General features: G+C 36.0%; 3 protein-coding genes across 3 annotated transcripts; 2 read left to right on the forward strand and 1 right to left on the reverse strand.

Moving 5' to 3' along the window:
* Window positions 1-4,527: 4,527 nt before the first annotated feature.
* On the reverse strand, window positions 4,528-8,490 carry LOC127153427 (CD48 antigen). The gene is made up of 4 exons (XM_051094481.1): window positions 8,317-8,490; window positions 7,378-7,707; window positions 6,263-6,556; window positions 4,528-4,601 (listed from the first exon to the last, which is right to left on the reverse strand). The coding sequence occupies exons 1-4, from the start codon at window positions 8,342-8,344 to the stop codon at window positions 4,528-4,530; spliced, it is 726 nt and encodes a 241-aa protein (XP_050950438.1). The 5' UTR covers window positions 8,345-8,490.
* Window positions 8,490-16,051, forward strand: LOC127154098 (uncharacterized). The gene is made up of 9 exons (XM_051095497.1): window positions 8,490-8,802; window positions 11,135-11,457; window positions 11,669-11,989; window positions 12,080-12,202; window positions 12,328-12,633; window positions 12,769-13,080; window positions 13,170-13,481; window positions 14,912-15,220; window positions 15,521-16,051. The coding sequence occupies exons 1-9, from the start codon at window positions 8,729-8,731 to the stop codon at window positions 15,589-15,591; spliced, it is 2,151 nt and encodes a 716-aa protein (XP_050951454.1). The 5' UTR covers window positions 8,490-8,728; the 3' UTR covers window positions 15,592-16,051.
* Window positions 16,052-17,114: 1,063 nt separating this feature from the next.
* On the forward strand, window positions 17,115-24,169 carry LOC127154101 (uncharacterized). The gene is made up of 9 exons (XM_051095503.1): window positions 17,115-18,221; window positions 18,920-19,243; window positions 19,434-19,754; window positions 19,840-19,953; window positions 20,338-20,646; window positions 20,788-21,088; window positions 22,743-23,049; window positions 23,434-23,739; window positions 23,914-24,169. Exons 2-7 carry the CDS (start codon window positions 19,015-19,017, stop codon window positions 22,822-22,824), a joined length of 1,356 nt encoding a protein of 451 aa, XP_050951460.1. The 5' UTR covers window positions 17,115-18,221; window positions 18,920-19,014; the 3' UTR covers window positions 22,825-23,049; window positions 23,434-23,739; window positions 23,914-24,169.
* Window positions 24,170-25,319: the final 1,150 nt, after the last annotated feature.

Here is a 25,319-nt window from a genome sequence, read left to right on the forward strand (position 1 = left end):
TAAGTCAGGGCTCCGGCTGGGCCATTCAAGAACAGTCACGGAGTTGTTGTGAAGCCACTCCTTCGTTATTTTAGCTGTGTGCTTAGGGTCATTGTCTTGTTGGAAGGTAAACCTTCGGCCCAGTCTGAGGTCCTGAGCACTCTGGAGAAGGTTTTTGTCCAGGATATCCCTGTACTTGGCCGCATTCATCTTTCCCTCGATGGCAACCAGTCGTCCTGTCCCTGCAGCTGAAAAACACCCCCACAGCATGATGCTGCCACCACCATGCTTCACTGTTGGGACTGTATTGGACAGGTGATGAGCAGTGCCTGGTTTTCTCCACACATACCGCTTAGAATTAAGGCCAAAATGTTCTGTCTTGGTCTCATCAGACCAGAGAATCTTATTTCTCACCATCTTGGAGTCCTTCAGGTGTTTTTTAGCAAACTCCATGCGGGCTTTCATGTGTCTTGCACTGAGGAGAGGCTTCTGTCGGGCCACTCTGCCATAAAGCCCCGACTGGTGGAGGGCTGCAGTGATGGTTGACTTTTTACAACTTTCTCTCATCTCCCGACTGCATCTCTGGAGCTCAGCCACAGTGATCTTTGGGTTCTTCTTTACCTCTCTCACCAAGGCTCTTCTCCCCCGATAGCTCAGTTTGGCTGGACGGCCAGCTCTAGGAAGGGTTCTGGTCGTCCCAAACGTCTTCCATATAAGGATTATGGAGGCCACTGTGCTCTTAGGAACCTTAAGTGCAGCAGATTTTTTTTTTGTAACCTTGGCCAGATCTGTGCGTTGCCACAATTCTGTCTCTGAGCTCTTCAGGCAGTTCCTTTGACCTCATGATTCTCATTTGCTCTGACATGCACTGTGAGCTGTAAGGTCTTATATAGACAGGTGTGTGGCTTTCCTAATCAAGTCCAATCAGTATAATCAAACACAGCTGGACTCAAATTAAGCTGTAGAACCGTCTCAAGGATGATCAGAAGAAATGGACAGCACCTGAGTTAAATATATGAGTGCCACAGCAAAGGGTCTGAATACTTAGGACCATGTGATATTTCAGTTTCTTTTTTTAATAAATCTACAAAAATGTCAACAATTCTGTGTTTTTCTGTCAATATGGGGTGCTGTGTGTACATTAATGAGGAAAAAAATGAACTTGAAATGAAATGATTTTAGCAAATGGCTGCAATATAACAAAGAGTGAAAGAGTCTGAATACTTTCCGTGCCCACTGTATATATACACGTTTGAATGTGAGTGATACAATCTTAATAAATAATAAAAGGGCAAAACTGTGTGAAGTGTGTGTTGCTTTGTGCTGTATGTACACAATCAAAGCTTATACAGGTGAATAAAAATCACAGTAAAAATTAATGTAGTTGTGTTAGCCATAATAACAAACAACCAGTGATGAAATGTGACAGAAAATCAGATATTGTTAGCTGACCATGTTGATGGAAGAAAAGTACATCATAACAATAATAATAATAGTATTATGGTCAAATGAATCGTGGCATGTTATTGAAACTGAATTATGGTTCACGAAAAATACTTTTTTATTTTATTTTATTTATGTTTATTTTTTTTGTGATTCAATGTGATCCACTTTCTTCCCCTGACAAAAAATGGCTTTGTAGATTTACTACATCTTTTTTGAGCACCAGATGGCAGTAAAAGTGTATAAGCTTGAGAAAAGACCCTACATTCTTATACTTTTGTGTTAAAGGCCTCATTGCTTTTGTAGATTGTGGATAAAATGCTTATGTTTTAAACACTGTTTGTACTCTTTAATGATAAAACCTATAGAAAAAAAAAAAAAAAAAAAAAAAGGAAAAAGTTGTTTCAGTAAACAGATTTTTATAAGATGATTAAAAGGTACATACAAATTTAGATTTACTAAACTTGAAACCTGCAAATCTGCATAACACATAAGCTGTTTGACCAAAAAAAGGCTGAATGGCTGAATGCAAAAAAAAAAAAAAAAAAAAAAAAAAAAAAGAAAGAAAGAAAGTGAACACAGTTGCTTATATCTACAATTTTAGGTTTGTGAGTTTCATATACACAGGCAATGCCTTTAACAATATACACAATTAGCACATGCATTTAATAATAGACATGCTCATATGCAAAAATGTTTGTCTACAAATAAGATTAAACCACATTTCTTTCCACATGTCCAGTACTTCTAACCAGAGCAGGTTTCATTTTGACTCACAACACATTCAGTAGATTAACCTCCATTCTCCTTATTGCATAAAAAGAAGAAGAAGAAGAAGAAGAAGAAAAGAAGAAGAAAAAAAAACTTGTTTGATTAGTTGAATGAAATAAAAATCATAACATAAAAAAAAAAAAAAATCACTAATGTTTCCAGCTTTTAACATTTGCATTTACATAAAGTTAAATCTTTTTCTTTTTCTTTTTCTTTTTTTTTTTATCAAATTGCATCATATAATAATCAGTAAAAACATCTTTATAAGAGAAAACTTTATGCCTAACAATTGTTTTGCCCCTCTGATTCATTTAAAAACTGACTGATCATCTCCTTTTTAAGCTTGCGCTTCTCTAATAATGAATCTGAATCAGACATGCTTAGTCACATTAAAAATATCTGTTCCTGTAAACAGTGAGACAGGTCATTGTAAACTTAAAGGTTTTCTGCATATAGATGAAACATATCAGACTGAATGTAAAAAGAAGAAATGCAGTCCTGTTTTGTTGTCATAACTGTCTGGAAGTGTTGAATAACTATTGAAGGTCAAGTTACTATCACAGTTTTATTCTGAGAATTGGTGTGGTTTGTTCTGCCTGTCATGTTCAGACCAACAAACTATTTTAAAACTTTCAGGTACACCCACCATTTGAACTAACATCATCTCACTACTGTGTGATCAGAACTATTAGCTTCTAGATTCTTTATTTTTGTAGATTCAATACTTTTAAATAAAACAATAAGTTGCAAGTTCCTGACTTTTCTATATTGAAAGCTTTGCAGTTTCCCTCCAAAAGAGTCAAATGTCTGTATGATGAAAGCAATAAATGGCCAGTGCAACCCTTTTGGCCATGATGATTATTTAAATGATTAAAAATGTCTTTAAAGTGTAGTCGTGTGAACAAAATAGAAACAGGAAATTTTGTCAATGTCAAAATAAAACATTACATTTGTTTTGCTTGCAAGAGAAAAAAAAAAAGGCAGCTTTCTATCTTCCCTTCTCAAACTCGTTTGGATCTGCCATCATACACCAGCACAGCAACAGCAGCCACACCCACCAGGGCACAGAGAGCCAATCGGATCACAGCTTCAGTAAACCCATAATAGTGGACGTAGTCTAAGGAGAGGAAAAGGTAAATAAATTATTTGAAGACTTAATTAGAAACAGTTACTAAACTCTATTTCAACAAGGGAAACATACTGTTAGTTTTCTCGCATTTCATCTTGTTCCCACACAGTCTAGAATGTGTTCAGAATTTGGTGGTAGTAACAAGCAATTCTATGAAACAGTACAGTTTAGTTCCATAACACGTAGAATTTTGGCCTCATTTTGATTGCAAGTTGTGTATGTCATGATCAACAACAAAACTATGACTTGTGTCAAATATTTTACACTGAGATTGATTTGTTTTTTTTTTTTTTTTTGTTTTTTTCCGCAGCTGTTGTTACCATTGGCTGCGTTTACACTGCAAGTCTGCACAGATCTGATCTTTTCACCATATGCAATTTTTTAACCCACCTGTTTACATTCACTTTAGACACCCCTTTTTGCTTATTCTTATTTTTCCAAAAATCACTTTTCCATTCAAGTTTCTAAAGTCAACAAAAGTATACCCAACAACAAATAATTAAACAAAGAAAGCGAAAGCAGTGTGTTTTAGACGTAGGTCAGATGTCCAGATATCAGATATGTATCTGATTTAAAACCACATTTTGAAACTGCTCAGATCGGATGCAGAAAAAAATGGATTTTGTGTGGATTTTTGTGTTTACACACATGCATCAAATTCTGATCTGTCAGATGTGGGCAAAAAAATCAGAATTTTTTCTGCCAGTGTAAACACAGCCATTGTTTGTTCAGTTTGGCATTTGTAAAATCACTCCAAAATCTGAGCACCAACTCATCCCAGCCCACCACCCCAGCCCAGCTACTAAGAGGTTGGAGCTAGTTTGGGGGCACGAGAAAGAGAAGCCTGCTCATAGTCATCTAAGTTAGTGGTTTCTGCTGGGCCATGACCGTCCTTCCCCCAGGAGCTTTCCGTTTCTCCGCGATCTCCATTCTGAGCTTAAGAAATCATGGTCGAGACTGTATTCAGCTCTTCTTTACCTTTTTTCAGCATGCTGATTACACAAAAAGTCTAGCTAGGCATGGATATGTGAGGATGCCACCTGTGGAAGTGAGTGCCTCCATGTCCTAGACTTCTGACACCCGAGGACTCACAACACCTATGCGTTATGTGTTTGGGAATGGAGCATGTGCGTTTAGTGCTCGAGGGCAATAAATGTGTTCATTGCGAGTAATTCTCAATGAAAAAGCTTCAATCACACCTGTCCTTATTCTTGAAGGATGCAGGGCACCATCTGCACCTCGCAGCTCAGGTCCTGCTGTTGCTGAGGCACACAGGAAGCTCCAATTGTGGGGATCACAGGTTGGAAATCACAGAGAAGCTAGAAAAAGGTTTGGATCTTTCTGCTTCTTCTGTTGTGAGCTTGTGAAAGCCACGGGATCCAGACATGCTCTCTCTCAAGTCATTCGGTTCATCCCAGGGTGAGTCATTCTCTCTGAATGCTCCTGTCCTGCCATCTAGACCGCTTCAGAAAACATTGCAGTATAATGGCAAAGTGTATGCGGAAGCAGGTCAGACCGAGTGGGCTCGGAACACTATGGCTGTGTTGTAGGCCTACCAGGCAGACCTGCTGAAAGATCTAGATCAGGGGTGCTGGAGGGCCACTGTCCCACAGAGTTTAGCTCCAACCCCAATTAGACACACCTGAACCAGCTAATCAAGCTCTTAGGCATAATAGAAACTTCCAGCAGGTGTGTTGAGGCAAGTTGGACCTAAACTCTGCAGGACACCAGCCCTGCTGGGCCAAGTTTGGGCACCCCTGATTTAGATGAAGGTAAGGCAAACCTATATATCTGTCACACCACAAATCTAGCTCTCCACACCACCTAGCAAAAATCAGCTGGGTGATGGAGCAATGGTGGCTATGAAGCATCATCTGTGGTTAAATCTAGTGGACATCGAGAGGAAGAAAAAGGAGAGGAATTCGTTGAGGTGATAGTCTGCAGCATTCAAGAGGTACATCTCTCGCCATTCTAGATCATCTCCAAAAACCTCTGAGGGGGCTGGTCCATCCCGGTCCAAGGATAACAGACAGGACCAGAAATCTGGGCATCATTGGCTCACCCCACCATCGGTGCATGTTTGCCACTATTCTTGGTACTCTCTCACCACAGCATGGCATAGTTGGCATTTCAGTCCTCAAAGTGTCCCCTAGGTCAGACTGGTTTTCAATCCTGGTTCTGGGGACCCACTGTTCTGCACATTTTGTATGTCTCCCTTATCTGACACACTCAGTTCAGTACATGGATTTCTCTCCTAACAAGCTGATGATTGAATCAGGTGTGTGTTAAGGAGACACAAAAAAATGTGCAAAGCAGTGGGTCCCCAGGACCAGGATTGAAAATCACTGCCCTGGGGGACACAGTGTGGATTTCCTTTGAAGGGGAACTTCTCGGGTTATGCATGTAACCATTTGATGCTGTGTCCCCTTGCCATACCTGGGGCCTGCCTGTGTCACAACTCCTTCAGACAAAGAAGTTGATAATGTGCATTACCAGCACCATCTTAGTAAAGTCAAGTCACCATTATTTATATAGTGCTTTTTACAATGCAGATTGTGTCAAAGCAGCTTTAAAGTATTAACTTACAGTACAGTACTTAATACTTCCGGGTGCCCACTAATGACATCATGGTCTGTGTGGCCCAATGGGTTTGGAGTGTTTTACATGCTGATGGCACCTCCCCCCCACCCTAAGGGATGCAGTGTCTCATTCCCTCTCAGAGAACCATGGTTACATGCATAACTGGAGACAATCCATGTAGTTGCTACTTATTTAGAAGTTAATTCGGTTGTAGAATTTGGTTGTCACTTCCATGTATTACGGAAGCATGTGTGTACAAAACAGGATTAAAGCGCTCAAAAGAGGAGTGATATTTTATTTAGATAAATGAAAATTTTAAAGCGATAAATATATATTTTTTCATCATATCACTTATCTTACCAACTGAATGTATCTGATAGTGTTGAGAGATGCCCAGATGTCGAGTCTGGTTGCTGATGGGATTGTTGATCACACAGCTATAGATGTTTTTATCCTCATATTCCACATCCAGGTGTAAAGAGAAGCTGCTGATGAGATCAGACACACTGATGCTGGACAATAAACTGTTTTCTTTGTACCAGGAGAGAGTCACATGTCTCATATTCTCCACTGAACACAGCAGCACACATCTGGAGACTGATGATGAAGGATTTTGAGGATAGTATTTGGTGATCATAGGAACAGGGAGATGAGCTGAAGAACACAAGAAAACACAAGACAAACAGCAAGTAAGAGCTTCATTGTTTGCCAATGGTATATTATGGTTTATAAACCCAGAAATATAAAGTTGCAAATGAAAATAAAGTTGCTCCTGTAAGATACAGTATAAAGTCACAGTTTTGAAAAAAAAAAAAAGTTGCATTTGCACAATATAAAGTTATAATGCAAAATCAGCTTCTGGAAGGTATTCTGAAAAATTGAGAAACAAAATTCTTGGAGAAATGGGATACAGTATTGGGTAGTTCCCATATTTGAATCACTATTTGAATGAACAGAGAAGTGATGACTTTTGCATCCTCAACTTTCTTATCGAAAGCATTTTATTTCTCTTACATAGTGGTTTAAATCTAGTAAAAGCTTTTTAGATGAATTGTTCATTCTGGGTTGAGAATTAAAAGATGGCGAAAAGCCTGACCAACTTGAGAAAGCAACCAACCACAAATGGTTTTGTTTTTAAATGATATTTAGGAATGTAGATTATACCACGGTAACAAACCAAGTAGAAACTTTGCTATAGACTGCATGTCAAGGATGAGTAAATGTTCAAAGTGACACAACATAAAATAGCACATCATATTTAAGAAAACAAGTGTTAATCTTGTATGTATGTATGTATGTATGTATGTATGTATGTATTTACTTAATTCAAAGCAGCTTAAGCGGTGGCCCAACTTACCCCTTATTACCTAATATCCTAAATTACTATTATGTTAATATCATGGTAATTTTATAATACTATATTTAAAATAAAAATATGAAAATAGGCAGAAATATGCATATAACTCTTTGCTTACCATAGATTTTAACCATGAAATGCTTGCTTGACACCTTATTTTCATTGACGATTTCTACTTTATAAAGTCCATTGTGTTCTGTGCTGATGTTTGTGATGGTCAGAGATCCAGTCTGGTAGTCCAGTTTGAGTCTGTCTCTGAATCTCTCATCAACATCATCATGAAATGTCTCATTGTGGACACTGCTGATTTTAGCGATGTGAGTGCCTTGAGGTCCAAATGTCCACAGTATCACATTATATCTCTGTAGTTCAGTAACATCTGTGTGTAGGGTGACAGAATCTCCCTCCATCACAGATATGGTCTGTGTTTTCTCAACACCAAATATGCCTGAAAAACAAACATTGGAACAGTTTCACAGTCACAACTGATGCTGGTTTACCAAAAATGATAATAATAATAAAAAAAAAACAGTTCAGTACATGGATCTCAGTACATTAGAACATACCAGTGAGAGGTAATAAACACAGACAGGAAAACACAAATGTGTGAAACATTTTAAGAGGTCACAGACTGCACGCATAACCCTCCACAAGTCTAAAATGGCAAAGACGTATTTGAAGCGAACTCAAACCTTATTTAGACGACAGAGGTACATTTCCTTGTTTAGCTGTGAAGTCATGTAGAGCAACTGTACAATCAGTATTTATGTGTATAAATTGTTGCTACAGCTCATAAAACAATAGCCCTTTTTGTTGTAAAATTTTCAAAATCTTTTCATTTGGCTTATAACTTATTTTTTTAAAATATGTTTATACATGTAGAAATGCTGGATTAAAAGGTGTACTTTTCAAATTTTTAATCCAACAAATCGTCCCATAACAGCATATGGATCAAAAAATGAGTAGAACTCGGACTGGCACTAGTCTAAAAGAATGCATGTTTATTCTACAGGCTGTAAGTCAAGTCATGAGTAAAAGTAATTCTTAAAGGTTTCACCTTTCATTAGGATATCCTCTGCCCTCATGAGTACAATGACAGAAACTGCAGGCAAGAACACTAGCTTGTACTGTTTGGATACCACCAAAAATTCATTCAGCTCATATTTTAGATTTTTTGGACATACTGTTGTTGTTTTCCGCTTTATGTTAAAAAGGAGCAAATTATTGTACTATTGAGCTTTTAATATGTTTTTAAACAGTTAAAGTACATTTGTGCGCAGTTTAAATCATGTTCATGAGTCAGCATTTGTTGATTTATGATGTCATAACAATCTTAGCTTATTCCTTTCTATAAAAGGTGCCTCCCTTTTACAGCAGTGGTTTTGACCGTCACGCGTTTTAGCTTCGCGGCTGAGACACAACGAAGACGCGTCGGTAGCTCAATTGATCGATCGAGTCATGGAGTAATTATGAGCTTGAATCCGACAGTACAGCAGTATGAAGAAACTGTTATTGCTTTTTTCCTTTGCATTTTTTGCGGATGGTAAGTCAAATTCGGTTCTTCGTACTTTCGGTTTTACATTATCATGCATGAATGGCAGGAAAAAAACGAAGCTGGGTCTCAATCTCGAACACTAGCGTGTAATACTAGCGTGTTAATGAGGATAGGCAATGTTGTTTAGCAATATTTCGCATTTACGGCAGACGCATTCACAAAATCTGTGTTCGTCTGTGTTAAAATATGGGGGCGGGGGTTGTGTTACGTAACTAGCGTGGGCTTCTGGTGAACTGCCACTCTGTTTTATTAAAGCCTACACCTACCCCAACCCTAAACTTAGCCCTTACTATAAAACAAAAAACAGTATTATTGTTGTACAGTGTGGCAGAAATAATTTGATTGATGTGTACATGCCCAGTAGCTACAGCTGTATCCCTTTAGCCTTAACCGGCCTGCAGCCAAATCAGCCAGTAAACACAGCCAAATTTGACTGACTTTGACACAGCTCAGAAATCAGATTATTTTACCACACAATTAGAGGCAATCAAGTTATGATAAACTCATTATGAAAACCATAAAGACATTCACAAACATTTGACAGAAACCTGCAGTTTCTTGAAAAAAAAAAAAAAAAAAAAAATGCAAATAAAAAAAAAAGGCTAAATCGATTAGCCTAAATATCGAACAACCAAGCATGGACAAAATCCACAAATGACAATCTTAATTATGTGATTGATTAAAGGGATAATTCACCCTAAACTGAAAACTGAAAATGAGATAACCATGTGACATTAATTGTATGTGTGAACTTTGTATACAGAAACAGTTTGGGGATATTTTCGCGCGACCAAGAGTCCGCATTTTAAACGTTAAAATAGCCTCACGCGGAAAAACCGTTTATGTCCACAAAGGAGAATGGAGATGCCGCTTGCTGTCATGTCCGCTTCGGACATTAAAAGGCAAAACCTCGGCAAAAAAAAGAGAGCCGACATGACCAAATGGAAGGACAGAGTAAGGAAGGCTTTGAGGGATGCTGTAAAACCATATTTGACTCGAAGAGGAGAACAAAAACCAGGGAAAAATTCACCGAAAGATGTGAGTGGAAGAACCGTATATGTGATGTGATCTCTCTCTCTCTCTTTGAACGCGCCGAGGAGCGCTAAACACCGCATAAACAGTTAACCTATCAAAATAAACCACATACCATATATAATAAAGCTGTATTCATTCATATTTCCCGCCAGTCCTGTGTAAAGTACGGCAAGCACAGTTTATTTGTTTATATATTTATTTATATCGTGAGATGGCGGAGCGCGAGAACAGTTTGAAGTAGCATATACACAGGTGCGCTGCGCCTGCATTTCTAAATAAACGACAAGGTGCACTATTGGAGCTATCTAAGAAGTGATCAAAGTTCAGAGAATATGCCCATCATGATAAACAACAGAAAACTGTCCTCTTTATTTATTTTTTTATTTATATATTGTTTTTTGTTAATAATTCATTGTTATTGCCTGTACTGTAAGAATGTCTATGTATTATACATTGTTCATACTGTATTTTCTGTTTTTAAATAATAATAATAATAATAATAATAATAAACTTGAAAGAAATGCTTAATATTAACATGAAGTTTCTGTTACTGTATTAAAACTAAGATAAAGGAATCAGATCTTTATTGGTTTAAAGTGATATGATGAACTGGAGTTATACTGTTATTCCACACTAACTGGACATATACCGTTCTTCCACATTTCAGAAATATAAATCACAATAACTTTTGATTTTTAATACTGACACTGAAAAATGTTATCTCCTTAGAATTGAGAAGCTTTTGTTGTCTATTTTCAAGTAAAATAAAAATATATAATATAATGTTCACAATCCAAATGAAAAAAATCTTATTACTCAAAATTTGAAAATATGGACTTGTATGGTTCTTCGTCTCAAGGCCTCAATTACTCACCCTTATGCTGTTCTAAACCTGTAAGATTTCAGAACTCAGAACACAAATCAAGATATTTTTTGATGAAACCCACAAGCTTTCTGACTCTGGACCACCATGTTAAAGCTCCATAGTAAGGACATCGTTAAAATAATCCATGTGAGATCAGTAGTTCAGTCTTAAGTTTATGAAGCTATGAGAAATCTCACACAAATGTATTCTTGTAGCTTCATAACATTACAGTTGAACCACTGATGTCACATGGACTATTTTAACAATGACTTTACTACGTTTCTAGGCCTGGGAGATTTCAGTTGCATTGCTGTCTAAGCAGGGTCAGAAAGCTCTCGGATTTCATCAAAAATATCTTAATTTGTGTTCCGAAGATGAACAAAGGTCATTTTATGGCTATTGTTTCTGTTTATTCTTCAGGTGTGTTTGGCGAGACGAAAAAAGTGTCAGTGAAGGAGGGGATTCTTTGACTCTAGACGCTCATGTCATTGAAATACAGCAAATATTTTTGTTGATGTGGATGTATGGATCTCAAAACACTATTATCGCTAAAATCGATGGGAAAACACAGACAGTCTCATTATACGATGTTGATGATGGGAGGTTTGAAGACAGACTGCAGTTGGACAATAAGACTGGATCTTTAATCATCAGTGACATCAGAACCAAACACTCTGGAGATTATCATCTAAAGATCATCAGCAATGAGACCTTGCTCAAGACGTTCAGTGTTACCGTCCATGGTGAGAAGCTCAGATTATCACATTTAATGTGATAATTTTATATACTTATATCCATGTTATTATATAGACCAAAATAGAGTTTTCTGATTAAATTTAAACAATCTTCAACTGGCAAACTGTTAAAAATATATACTTGTATTATTGAGATTATATTCTTTTTATAATCCAAAATGCACTGTAAATGTGATAATGGTTTATGTTTGTTTTCCAGATGTGATTTTTGCAGGGTTAGAAAACAAGAAGAAAGGAGATTCTGTTACTCTACACACTGGTGTTAGTGATTCACAGAAACATGAGTTAATACTGTGGACATTTGGACCTACAAATCCAGACAATCTTATAGCTGAAATGAACATGAATATTCATAAGGTCACAATCAGTTCAGATGATATATACAAAGGGAGAATACATCTCGAAAATCAAACAGGATCTCTCACCATCAGAGACGTCAGAACCACAGATGCTGGAGTTTATCAACTACAGATCTCCAACAGTAAAGAAACACTATACAAGAGATTCAATGTTTTTGTTGGTACGTAGTTCATGTCAAATCAAATTAAAAGAGTGTAATGTAGATGTTCCCTCATACTGATATTGCATGTGTTTGGCTGTTTCTCTTCAGCTGTTCCAGATCCAGGCCTGTCTGCTGGTTATATTGTGCTGATTTGTCTTTGCGTCCTGCTGTTAGTGGCTGCAGCACTGGGAGTGATGTGCTACATGTTAAAGTACTCTAAAAAATGGAAAGGTGAGTGTTATCTACAGAGAGAATATAGGAAGAGAATTGTTGACAAGAGTAATTGTGAAAAGTGTAGTTGAACATCTTTTGAAATATTTTTATATCTCCTCTTTATTTACTTGATGTTGAAACAGATAAGAAGACAGTGTCAGAGAAGGAGGGAAATTCTGTCACGCTAAAAACCGGTACAGCTGAAATCCAAAGAGACAATGAAGTACTCTGGATGTTTGGACCTCAAGAAATGGTCATTGCTCAAATCCACAAAAATGCCAGTAACATCTCATACACCGATGATGAGCAATTCAGAGACAAACTGCAGCTGGACCAACAGACTGGAGATCTGACCATCAGCGACATCAGGATCTCAATCTCTGGAGATTATCAGATGAAGATCACAGGCAGTAAAGCAAAAATTAAGAGATTTAAAGTTACTGTACGAGGTACACAACTCAAATACTTCAAATTTCATACAGAATTTCCTGTCAGTGTGTTAAGTTATTTGTTTTTGAACTTTGTTGGGCTCTTTAGTGGGTTTTGAGTTGTTTCATGTGTTTCTGTTTCTTTATGAAATGAAGAGGACACACGGAAATTCACAGAAGGAGAATCTGTCCATCTGCAGACCGGTGTTAATGAAATACAGAAAGATGATGTGATACTGTGGAAGTTTGAGCCTAAAAACACCATCATAGCCAAAATCGATGGACAGACCAACAAGAGCAGTGTCTGTGATGTTGATGATGAAAGATTCAGAGACCGACTGGAGCTGGACAATAGAACTGGAGATCTCACCATCACAAACACTAAAAGCACCGACTCTGGAGTTTACGAACTGCAGATCAACAGCAGAAATAAAGTCTTGTACAAGAAATTCAACGTTCTTGTTTGGTGTGAGTACCTCAAGATAATTAAAATATCATTATCCACATTCATGTTCACATTCACATGTTTCTTCTACATGTTTCTCTCGCTGTCGCAGTGAATACGCTAAAATATACAGTTGGAGATTCTGTCACTCTACAAACTGGTAAAACTGCACTGAACAAAGATGACCGGATAATGTGGAAGTTTAGCGATAAAGACACCCTTATAGCTGAAATCAACCAAGCCACCAATCAGACCACAATATATGAAGGTCCTGATGGGAGATTCAGAGACCGAATGCAGTTAAACAAGCAAACTGGAGATCTGACCATCAGGAACATCAGCAGAGCTCATTCAGATGTTTATACACTTCAAATCACCAGTGGCAAAAAGAGCATATGCAAGAGATTTATGGTTATTGCCCACGGTGAGTAACTTATAACTTAATAACTTCTAATCATATTTATGACTGCTTTAATGATTTTAGTGCTGTTATTATTAGATAAATATGCAAAAAAAAAAAAAAAAAAATCTGTCAGAAAATTTCCATCAGTGCATCAGAAATGAAAGACATTTTACAGTGAAATGCAATTTTCAGAATGGATATAAAGTGAAAAACCTGCTTCATTTAAATACATTTGGACTAATAATCTATTTAATACAGCATAAAACACAAAATTACAAATTTATGACCAGCAGACACACATTTTGCATTGCAAATGTATAAGGTACAATTGGGCTAAAGGCACCCTCTATTAATAATAATAATAATAATAATGTGCTTTTCACTGTGCCCAAAGTGTGTGATTGCAAAAAAATACATACGTTTGTATTGAACATTTATGGAGCAACATATTTTGTGTGAAAATAAGGCGCACAGTATTGATACAAATATTTAGCTAAAATAATGTTTTTTTTTTTTTTTTTTTTTTTAATAATGTATAATGTCACTTTAGCAAAGGTTGTACCGTTTTTTTTTTTTTTTTTTTTTTTGCTTATTTTGATAAATAAAATTATTTTTGTTCAATAAATGTACTGTCGTTAAAATATGTTAATATACAGAAACAGAATCATTTTAAAATGTAAAGATTCTGAAAGCACTGAAGAAGATCCCATAATAATTTAATATAGGTTTACAGTAGTAACAGATGATATTTTATTATATATGATTAATAGCATGTTTTTAAATATAATGGTTTCATTCTAAACATGGTGATTATCTCTAAGATGGACATCCAACATATTATATGATATTTACCATCTAAATCTAACAATGCCATGTCAACAATTGGAAAAGTCAGCAATCTATTAATTATCATGTTAATATTGTGCCTTTTAGCCCCAACAGCAGGGGTGCGTTTACCCCAAATATACTTTTACATATTCTTTCGTTATTTAAAAACTGTGTTTTTTTAATTATCTCAAACAAAATTTAAAATCATTAAGAATTCATTAGTCTAAAAATATATTGAATAATTTCAGCGATTCTCATTTGCTACTTAAATCTATAACATTTTTCAAAACATCACATATTAGATCAAGAAAGCACAGAATCGACTGCCCTGATTGCATTGAGGATCAGTCACTTTGCATGTGTATGTTGAAAAGTGGATGTTTTGGAAGGTGCTACGCCACATTTTTATGCCATCTAGTGGTTTAGACGAAAATAAGATCAAAGGTGCCTTTTGCCCCGTTGTTACCTACTATAATATAAAAGTGGATTTACGTAGTTGTTAAAATTTATAATGCAGCGAAGCAGTCATAAGAATGGACACAAGATTTGTTGTTAATTTTGTTTGTGAATTTTGTTATAATATTCATGTTCTTCTTCTATGTGGTGCTGGGATGAAATTAAAGAGAAGACTGAGTCTGCAACAGAGGGAGATTCGGTCATGCTGTACAATGATATTAAAATACAAGATGATGATTTGGTACTGTGGACGTTTGGACCTGAAGACTGTCTAATCGCTAGAGGTGAAATAAATAAAACAAGTTTCTGTACATATGATGGTGCTGAAGGGAATTTCAAAAACAAATTGAGCCTGGATCATCAGACTGGATCTCTGACTATCACAAACAGCACAACTGATCACACTGGAGTTTATAAACTACTGATCAGCAGCAGCCGAGAGACCAAATACAAGAGATTTAAAGTTACAATCCGTGGTGAGTAATATTTATTTGGGCTTTATTTGGAAACCACAGTCCATTTCCAAAATACTTAAAAAAAAAAAAAAAAAAAAAAAAAAAAAAAAAAAAAAAAAAAAGCTAAAACCTTGAAGGTTCTGAATTGTACTTTTTCCAATTTTAACAAACTTTCAGTCTCAGTAAAGTGACATATTCCTAATAATGTGGATTCTTCATCACTTCAATTTGAGTGTAATTGATCAGATTTGATTTTTAAACATGATTATCTTTGTGCTTTCATATAGATGTAACTTGTTAACCTTTTGTGATTCTTTACAGTAAGTGAAATAAATCCAGACAGAGGGTCTGAGCAGGAGGGGATCCCCTTAACACAAGTATCAAAATCATAACAGTATTACAGTAATTGTGAATTGTATACACACTCAAGTACTGTGTTATTTGCTACTGGAAGGTTTTTTATTATTATTATTTTTTTTTTTATTATTATTATTTTTTTTAATCCCTCCTGACTTCCACCTTCACCTGCCATCATTCACCCTCATCAGCTCCACTCTATTTAAGCCTGCTCCATACACTCAATGTGGTCTGGTCTATGACTAGGACAGTGACCCTCCAGGACCAAAGCTGCTCATCCTTGATGTACACTATATGTGAATGAAAATTATTACAAATGTGAAAAAGTTGTGTGGAATATGTTGGTTCATATGTTCTATGATTGATGTTACACTTTTTCTTACCTAAATGTCAAGGTCATATTAATGCCTTTAAATAAATGTTAATTTAACAAATCCTGCCTTGAAAAGCCATTTGTCAGTTGCCTAAACAAACATTCAAATCAGTAAACTGATTATTGACAAGGTTTCCACATATCAGCATTTGGAGGCCTAAATATCACGGTGGGAGGGAGCTATAGCAGCACCATCTGTGTTATGACAGTCATGTTGCTGTACAACAACATCCTGAAAGCATCCAAAAAGAATCAGTCGCTGGTAAAATATAATATATTGTAAAATTTGCATTTGTATTTGTTGCTAGAAAATATATTTCACCAAACTAGAGTTGCTCTGTGTTTCTAGATTGTTACAACCAGTAATACTAGAAGAGAAAAGCAGAAACAATAGATGTGAACCACAGAAAATACATACACCAGGAAAATTTGTATTAAAAAATTACAAAGTAACTATTATGAATGTCCTTATATTAAAAAAAAAAAAAAAAAAAAAAAAAAAATGTTAAAAAAAAATACAGTGTTACACGATAACAGACAGTGTCACGAATCCATGTCTTAAAAAAAAGGAGGAATTCAATCGCCTAGACATTAAAGACATTAAAACAGAGTTCAGTGAAGAAACTGAGCCGCTATATAATGAAGTTGGTTGATATTGATTTGAGGTAACTAAACTCTCTATATAATACAACTAAACTTGTATTACCTAGCAGTCTATTTCTCTGAACATTGGTACCAAACATGGCTGTTGTTTCACTTGTATTGCTGTGTAAATCACTAGTTTTTTCATAAAATCAGGGAGTGAAGGGAAGGATGGATAAAAGGAATAAAGTACACTGTAAAAAAAACAATTTGTTGAGTCAACTTAAAATAATTTGTTACCCGGCTGCCTTAAAATTTTAAGTTCAGTCAAGTCAAAAAAAGTTTATTCAACTTGAAATGTAAAATTGTACTATGTGACAACTTAGAGATTTGAGTTGAATCAACTTAAAATTTTAAGGCAGCTGGGTTACTTACCCATCTGTTAAGTTTAGCAAACACAAATATCCGAGTTGTTACTTAGTACAATTTAACATTTCAAGTTGACTAAACGTATTTTAGTTGACTGAACTTAAAATTTTAAGGCAGCAGGGTAACAAATTATTTTAATCTGACTCAACAAATTGTGTTTTTTTATTTTTTACAGTGTAGGGGGAAACAAACAAAGTGTAAGATTCTTCCAGCCGTACAATATAAACTCAAGGGACCAAGTTTCCACATTTATTTTTCCGACCATGTGACTGGTCAGTTTTCTTTTCTTCTCTACTTATCATTTCACACTCAGTGTTTCTTTTTTCCCCTCACTCTAGTGTTCATCAACTTCTTGGAACTGTTTAACACTGCGCTCTCCACAAAAAACCCACAGCTGTGATGAGATTAACATTTGTCTGAAAACACAGATTCATTATTTTCCTTTAATAGTTTTTTAATGGCTTGGTGATGTGTCAAGTATGTATTTTCTGGAAAAAAAAAGTGTCTGCTAAATGAATAGGTGTAATGAAATGCAGAATCCACAAGCAATATAAAGTGATTTTGTTTTATGTCATAAAAAGAAGTTGATCTTATCAGTTGGATATTGTTTAAATCTGCTATTCTCACTGGTTTTATTAGTCTTTTTGGGTGTTAAATATTAGAGATAAAGATCAAACTAATAGCAAGATAGTATATAAACTGAAGAACAGACTATTGTTAAAGTTTTAAATTATTACTTGGGTTAATCCTTAAACATGCTCATTACAAGGAAAGAAAGAAAGAAACAAACAAACAAAAGAAGAAAATGAAACATACTTTTGGCAGGACCAAATACTTTTGTTTTTCGAGGGATATAGTTTCTGATTCAGAGCTTACAGGGTGGCGGTAAAACACGTTTAAAAAGAGGAAGTTTTTCTGTCAGACCTGTTTGAATGCGTTGTTAAAAAAACGACGAGATTGAGGTCTCTGCACAGTAAAAGTGGGCGTTTCTGACTTTGTGGGTGATTTCAAACTGCTGGGTGTTTCTAAATCATGCACCGACGCTCTTTACCTGACGCCAGCCCTAAATGTACCCGTCACTACGTCAGCCAATCAGGTAACACGATCGAAAAAGCCTCCGTTTTGGCTTCGCCCACCAATCTGGTAACACCAATAGTTTTTTGCAGAGACCCATACTTGCAAAAGACAGACTCAACTCTAACGGAGGGGGACATAATCTTGAATTTTGCAGCAATATGAAGAAAGTGTTTTTAAGTTTTGCCTTCGTATTACTTTTTGACGGTAAGTTGATTTCGGTTTATTTGTTCAGTACTTTCGGTTTCGTGTTGTATCTTGTGTATCTTGTGAGTGAATGGAAGCAGCAGAAGAAGCGACATACAGTGAGTCTCGATCATTAGTACAAATCGTGTATTTATAACCGCAGAAACAAGTTCTAGCAAGCGCAAAGTCTGTGATTGAAAACAGGTCCGTGAATGCACAGGAATTTGCTTCCCCTCGTTCTAATATTGATAAATCCGAAATATTCAAATGAGGAAAGAAACACAAAGACAAGAGCAAAATCATAACTGCGAATACTAACTTCACTATATAAAATAACTTTTTCCTATTTCATACATCCTGGGACGGAATTCCGTGTCACGTGATTTGCACAAGGTAAAAGTGGGCAACGGTCAAACATCAGTCTTACTATTTCGTCATATATACTCGTCTTGAAAAGGTCATATAAACGATTATATACATTTTATTTATTCTCTACTATTTGTTAAAAACTTGTTCCCTGAACACCTCACAATTTCAGTGACATGAAAATGTCTCTAGATTGCTTGCATAAGTTTGACATGTGATGGGAATAATTCTGTCATATTTATTTTTATTCTGTATTATTTTGGGGCTGTATTAACATTATTTAACATCCTAAATGAATTTACTGATATAAAAAAATAAAGAAAATAAAGAAGCTGTTTCTGTTTGTTCTTTAGGTGTGTTTGGGACCATGGAAAAAGTGTCAGTGAAGGAGGGAGATTCTCTGACTCTAGACACCGATGTCACTGAAATACAGTGAATATTTTTGTTGATGTGGATGTATGGATCTCAAAACACTATTATCGCTAAAATCGATGGGAAAACTCAGACAGTCTCGTTATATGATGTTGATGATGGGAGGTTTGAAGACAGACTGCAGTTGGACAATAAGACTGGATCTTTAATCATAAGTGACATCAGAACCAAACACTCTGGAGATTATCATCTAAAGATCATCAGCAATGAGACCTTGCTCAAGACGTTCAGTGTTACCGTCCATGGTGAGTAGCTCAGATACATCTAATGTGATACTTATATAAACTTGTATCCATATAATTAAAGTGATTATAAATTTACACAATCTTCAACTGGCAAACTGTTAAAAATGTGTATTTTTATTATTGAGATTATATCCTTTTTATAATCCAAAATGCACTGTAAATCCGATAATGGTTCATATTTGCTTTCCAGATGTGATTTTTGCAGGATTGGAAAACAAGAAAGAAGGAGATTCTGTTACTTTACGCACTGGTGTTACTGAAACACAGAAACATGATCTAATACAGTGGACATTTGGACCTGTGAATCCAGACAATCTTATAGCTGAAATGAACATGAAGATTCATAAGATCACATTTAGTTCAGATGATATATACAAAGGGAGAATACATCTCGAAAATCAGACGGGATCTCTCACCATCAGAGACGTCAGAACCACAGACGCTGGAGTTTATCAACTACAGATCTCCAACAGTAAAGAAACACTATACAAGAGATTCAATGTTTTTGTTGGTATGTACTTTGCATTAAAATAATGTTTTCCTCATTCTGGAATCCCACATGTGATTTATTTACACTAATGTCTGTCTCTCTGCAGCTATTCCAGAACCTGGTCTGCCCACTGGTTATATTGTGCTGATTTGTGTCCTGCTGTTTGTGGTTGTAGCTCTGGGGGTGATATACTGTATGTTCAAATACTGTAAACGGAAAGGTAAGTGTTTTCAATTGCTAACATAGCAATAGGGATAGGCATATAAAAGTTTTATTTACTAAACAGTGCAAAACGCACTGATGGGAGTGGAAAGTTCTGCAGTTGATCTACTGACAATGTGCACATTAAAGAACAAAGATGCAGCTAGATCATTTGTATAATGACCAACTCAATTTAGTACAGTGCAAACGAGGCTTGGCAAACAATATGTTCATATAACATCCTTCTCTGATATTCCAAATATGAACTCGACTGCGGTTTTTCCTCCTACATCATTGCAGCCAAGAGCAAAACAGGTTGTAAATTAACCTGTTATAGTTTTACTGCACTGCCCTTTTCAACAAGCCTCTTCATGTTCTTCTATGCTTAAACATTTTACATCAGAAAAGAAGATGGTGTCAGTGATGGAGGGAAATTCCATCACGCTGAAAACGGGTGCTACTGAAATCCAGAGAGACAAAGAAGTACGCTGGATGTTTGGACCTCAAGATACAGTCATCGCTCAAATCCACAAAAAGGCTGGCAACATCTCATACGCCGATGATGAGCGATTCAGAGACAAACTGCAGCTGGACCAACAGACTGGAGATCTGACCATCAGCGACATCAGGATCTCAATCTCTGGAGATTATCAGATGAAGATCGGCGGTAGAAGAATGAATAACCGTAAGCGATTCAAAGTTATTGTTCGAGGTGAGCTTCTTAAATATTCCTTATTATAATATCCTTAATATCCTTTATACTACAAATATAACTTATATATTTTTTGAGCTTTTTTGGGTTTAGTGGATTTTGAGTAAGTATTTTTATGTTTTCTTTTTCTGTCACATGAAGAGGACACACAGAAATTCACAGAGGGAGAATCTGCCCATCTGCAGACTGGTGTTACTGAACTACAGGAAGATGATCTGGTACTGTGGAAATTTAAGGATGCCCTCATAGCCAAACGCAATAGAGAAAGCAGTGAGAATAGCATCTACAATGTTAATGATGAGAGACTCAAAGACAGACTGGAGCTGGATGATCGAACTGGAGATCTCACCATCACAAACACCAGAAGCACTGACTCTGGAGTTTATGAACTGCAGATCCAGGGCAGCAATAAAGACTTGCACATTCAACGTTTTAGTTTGCTGTGAGTAAAACTTTTTTTTTTTCAAACAATAATCAATAAACCAGATTGTACCTGCACAATATAGCTAAAAATTTATATCTTATAAAGTACGTGCAAATTATTTACTACAAAATAAACACTGGACATCAGTATAAAGTCAGGTTGACGTAGCATTTTGGTTGAGAATGAAAACCGGGTTGACATCAGTATTTGACATAAATTTGATGTTGACTTAACACTGGATTTTGGTTACACAACTAAAAACAAAATATCAACGTCATCTGACGTCCATATTGGTCATCAAATTAATGTTGACATTAGACATTGAATTGACATTGAATATTGGTCACCTGACGTCGCAACCAAATATCAGTGTCTTATGTGTGTGTGTGTGTGTGTGTGTTGTGTGTGTGTGTGTGTGTGTAAACACACACACACACACACACAGCTTTAAGTGATCATATTAACTTAAAGGTACCAATATAAAAATATGAAAAAAAAGTGAAAATTACACAAAAAGTGCTTTCTTCTTTCAAAAAGCTGTGAAACAAAACAAGTTCTTTGAAGAACTAAGAAAATCATTACACAGAACAGGCAGCGTTGCCAGCTTATCAACTTTGTCACTTGGTTTGGCAACTTTTTGAATGTAGTGTCTTCTTGGACAAACCTTATCTAGTTTCCTAAACACTTTGGCACTGATGTGTGCACATGACGTCTTGCTAGCATATTTAGTGACATTTCGATCAGGCTTTAGATACTTTCCATTGAAAGTAGTGGCAACAGTGAAAAGAAGTAGAAAGGGTATTAGTTTGCATTTACACTCCAAGACTTAATACACAGATCTACTTTGACATAGAGTACCAATTTTTTTTTTTTTTTCCTAGCCCATTTATCTTGACTCCCAGTTACTTTTTTGAACTCAATCTGGTTGTCAATCCAGAAAGTTCACTGTGTGTATTTAGCAGCATGAAAGGTGAAACTTTTATTCAAACTGCAGATTATCCAAAGGGTGCTTCCTTTATAATCAATTAAAGTCCCAGTGAAAACGTTTTTTGGCTTTTACTATGAATATGTTTAGTGTTTATATGCCTTAACATTATCTATAAGGTAATGTGCTCCAAAAATTTGCATTTAGTAGGTACAAGCATTCAAAACTTAAGGTCCTTGCACACTGAGTCCAAAATTTTCGTATGCAAATTAAGGCAAGGCAAGGCAAGTTTATTTATATAGCACATTTCATATACAAAGGTAATTCAAAGTGCTTTACATAAAAGTAAGTAGAATAATCATAAAAAACAATATATTAAAACAATAATAAAAACAATAATCACAAAAAAAAAAAAATAATAAGTCTGGTTTCTTTCTAAGTTACATGAACCACACAGCACACACAGATCATATGCGCAAGTTGACCCATAAATCGGACCCATTTAAATTTTACAATATGGATGAGATTGTGGCTGTAATATGCTGTCAAATGTGGCTTTAGAATACCGTTGCCTGTTTTAAAGCACTTTAGTGGACTTTTAAGCTGTCAGTCAATCACTTTAGCACCAGATCTCTGAGTGAATTCTGCGCTTTTGCCAAAACACTCATTATAATCAATATTTGTTGTACTGTATCACTCAAATGCACATTAACACGTATCTCTCTTTTGTTGCATTTTGACTTTCAGTAAATATGCTGAAACACACAGTTGGAGATTCTGTTACCTCTACAAACTGATGTTCCTGAGCTTAAGAACGATGGTCGGATAATGTGGAAGTTTAGCGATAAAGACATTTTAATAGCCGAACTCAGTCAAACCACCAGTCAGACCTATGAAGGTCCTGATGGGAGATTCAGAGACAGGCTTCAGTTAAACCAGCAAACTGGAGATCTGACCATCAGGAACATCAGCAGAGCTCATTCAGATGTTTATACACTTCAAATCACCAGAGGCAGACACAGTACATACAAGAGAGTCATGGTTATTGCCCACGGTGAGTAATGTGATGCTATAATTCTATATTTAAATTGTATTTACAGTAGTAATATTTTAACAACGTTAATGGTTAAAGGGAAACACTCTGTAAAAATAAGGTTAGCAAAATATAATCAATGCAGACACTTCTGTTCATTGCACAATGTTTGTAATTTCTTTTCTCAGTTTTTTCTCAAGACCATTGTACTGTCTAGAAATAATGTTTAGAGTCACTGATTTCTTTTTCTTCAGTCATTCAGGTTTACTCTACATAAAAAGTTCACCGAAACTGAAAAAGAGTCAATGCAAACCTGTATAAATGATTTCTTGCATGTAGTACAAAAAATGTTGTTTTGATGAATGCTAACACTTCTCTTTTCCACTGCTCTTTTACAAAATAAAGAGAAGACTGTGTCAGGGATGGAAGGAGAATCAATCACGCTAAACACCGATATCAGAATACAAGAAGATGACCTTATACTGTGGATGTTTGGACCTGAAGACTGTCCAATTGCTAAAGGTGAAACAAAGGAAAAGGTCTCTACATATGATGGTCCTGATGGGAGATTCAGAGACAAATTGAATCTGAATTACGAGTCTGGATCTCTGACTATCACAAACACCAGAACTGAACACAGTGGAGTTTATAAACTACAGATCATCTGCAGCCGAGAGACTAAATATAAGACATTCAGAGTTACAATCCGTAGTAAGTAACATGTTGATCTATGTGGCCTCTGTGTACAACTGATGTGATATGAAATGAAGAGTTTGCAGCAAAATAAATTCAACTGCATTTTATACTTAATGATACATCCTACAATTTAGTGTAGCTGTGACATGTTTTTTTTAATCTTCAGTGATTTTTTTTTTTTTCCTACAGAAAGTGAAAGAAATACAGACTTTTGGCCTGAGCAGGATGGGATCCCCTTAATACCAAAATGAAACTCACAACAGAAATTGTAACTGTGAATTCAGACAAGTGCAAATTTTTGTATGAATATACATACACATAGGGTTATATATACATTGGGTGTGTGTCTGTGTTCTGATATATATTTGGTTTATGAGGACACACTATGAGTAATACTTTTTTGAAAATCTAGTCTTGTGTGAGGGGTACGTTTAGGTGTACACTGTAAACAAATATTTACACTATTTTTACAGTAAATATATAAACACTATTTGTTGTGTCAACCTAAAATAATTTGTCACCCTGCTGCCTTAAATTTTTAAGTTCAGTTAACTCAAATAAGTTTACTCAGCTTGAAATGTTAAGTTGTACTAAGTCACAACTTAGATATTTGAGTTGACTACACTAAAAAATTGGTCTGTTGAACTTAAAAGCTGGGCTTGTTACCCAGCTGCCTTAAAATTTTAAAGGGGTCATCGGATGCCCATTTTCCACAGTTTGATATGATTCTTTATGAAAAGTCTATAATATACTTTGGTTGAAAATTCTCAATGGTTGTGTAAAACAACACCCTTTTTACCTTGTCAAAATCATCTCATTCTGGTCGAGGCTGCTTTAAATGCAAATGAGCTCTGCTCACCCCACCCCTCTCTTCTCTCTGTGGAAAGACGAGCCTGTTTACTTTAGCCACATTTAGCCGTGTTTAGCCGCTAAACTTGCTAACTAGCACTTTATAAGGAAAGGCGATCGCAAAGATTGATAAAAAAAATCCCTTATACTCCCTTCTGCTGTAAGTGAAGCTGGATCATGAATGATTCGCGTGAACACAGACGGATATATGTTGATCGGGAGGTGCATTCCCTTCACAAACAAACGTAATCCACTGCATCTTCAGCGGCTCAGATGTCAGGAGTAAATGGCAACCACTACATTCATTATTACATCCAGCAACACAACACCTCAATCGCTAGAAACAAAATCGAAACAAAAGAGGTAGGACTGTTTTTGCTGATCTGAGGTAAAACGCTCATGTCAATCAACTATCGTGGGAGCGGCCTCTGCGGGTGTGACACCACAACGACAGGCATCTGAGAATGGCTCGATTTGAAAAAGGGGATATTATTTTTACAGATTAATTAAAAACCACTGCGTGGATTTTTATCATTATAGGGTAGATTTGTACATACACTGCCAACATGTAAAAGTGAACTTAGCATCCGATGACCCGATGAAGTTGAATCAACTCAAATATATAAGTTGTCACTTAGTACAACTTAACATTTCAAGTTAACTAAAGTGTTTTTGAGTTAACTGAACTTAAATTTTAAAGGCAGCCAGGTAGCAAATTATTTTAAGCTGACTCAACATTTTTTTTT

Source organism: Labeo rohita, chromosome 22, assembly GCF_022985175.1.
Source record: "Labeo rohita strain BAU-BD-2019 chromosome 22, IGBB_LRoh.1.0, whole genome shotgun sequence".
Classification (NCBI taxonomy): domain Eukaryota; kingdom Metazoa; phylum Chordata; class Actinopteri; order Cypriniformes; family Cyprinidae; genus Labeo; species Labeo rohita.

Coding starts and splice junctions, on each gene's coding strand:
- LOC127153427 (XM_051094481.1), bottom strand. CDS start 8,344: ATGAGGGCAGAGGATATCCTAATGAAAG. Junction 6,557..7,377: donor TTTCATGGTTAAAATCTATG/GTAAGCAAAGAG, acceptor TGTGTTCTTCAG/CTCATCTCCCTGTTCCTATG. Junction 4,602..6,262: donor CTATCAGATACATTCAGTTG/GTAAGATAAGTG, acceptor CCACAATTGGAG/CTTCCTGTGTGCCTCAGCAA.
- LOC127154101 (XM_051095503.1), top strand. CDS start 19,015: ATGTGGATGTATGGATCTCAAAACACTATTATCGCTAAAATCGATGGG. Junction 19,954..20,337: donor CAAATACTGTAAACGGAAAG/GTAAGTGTTTTC, acceptor ATTTTACATCAG/AAAAGAAGATGGTGTCAGTG. Junction 21,089..22,742: donor ATTCAACGTTTTAGTTTGCT/GTGAGTAAAACT, acceptor TTTGACTTTCAG/TAAATATGCTGAAACACACA.
- LOC127154098 (XM_051095497.1), top strand. CDS start 8,729: ATGAGCTTGAATCCGACAGTACAGCAGTATGAAGAAACTGTTATTGCT. Junction 13,081..13,169: donor ATTCAACGTTCTTGTTTGGT/GTGAGTACCTCA, acceptor TCGCTGTCGCAG/TGAATACGCTAAAATATACA. Junction 15,221..15,520: donor ATTTAAAGTTACAATCCGTG/GTGAGTAATATT, acceptor GATTCTTTACAG/TAAGTGAAATAAATCCAGAC.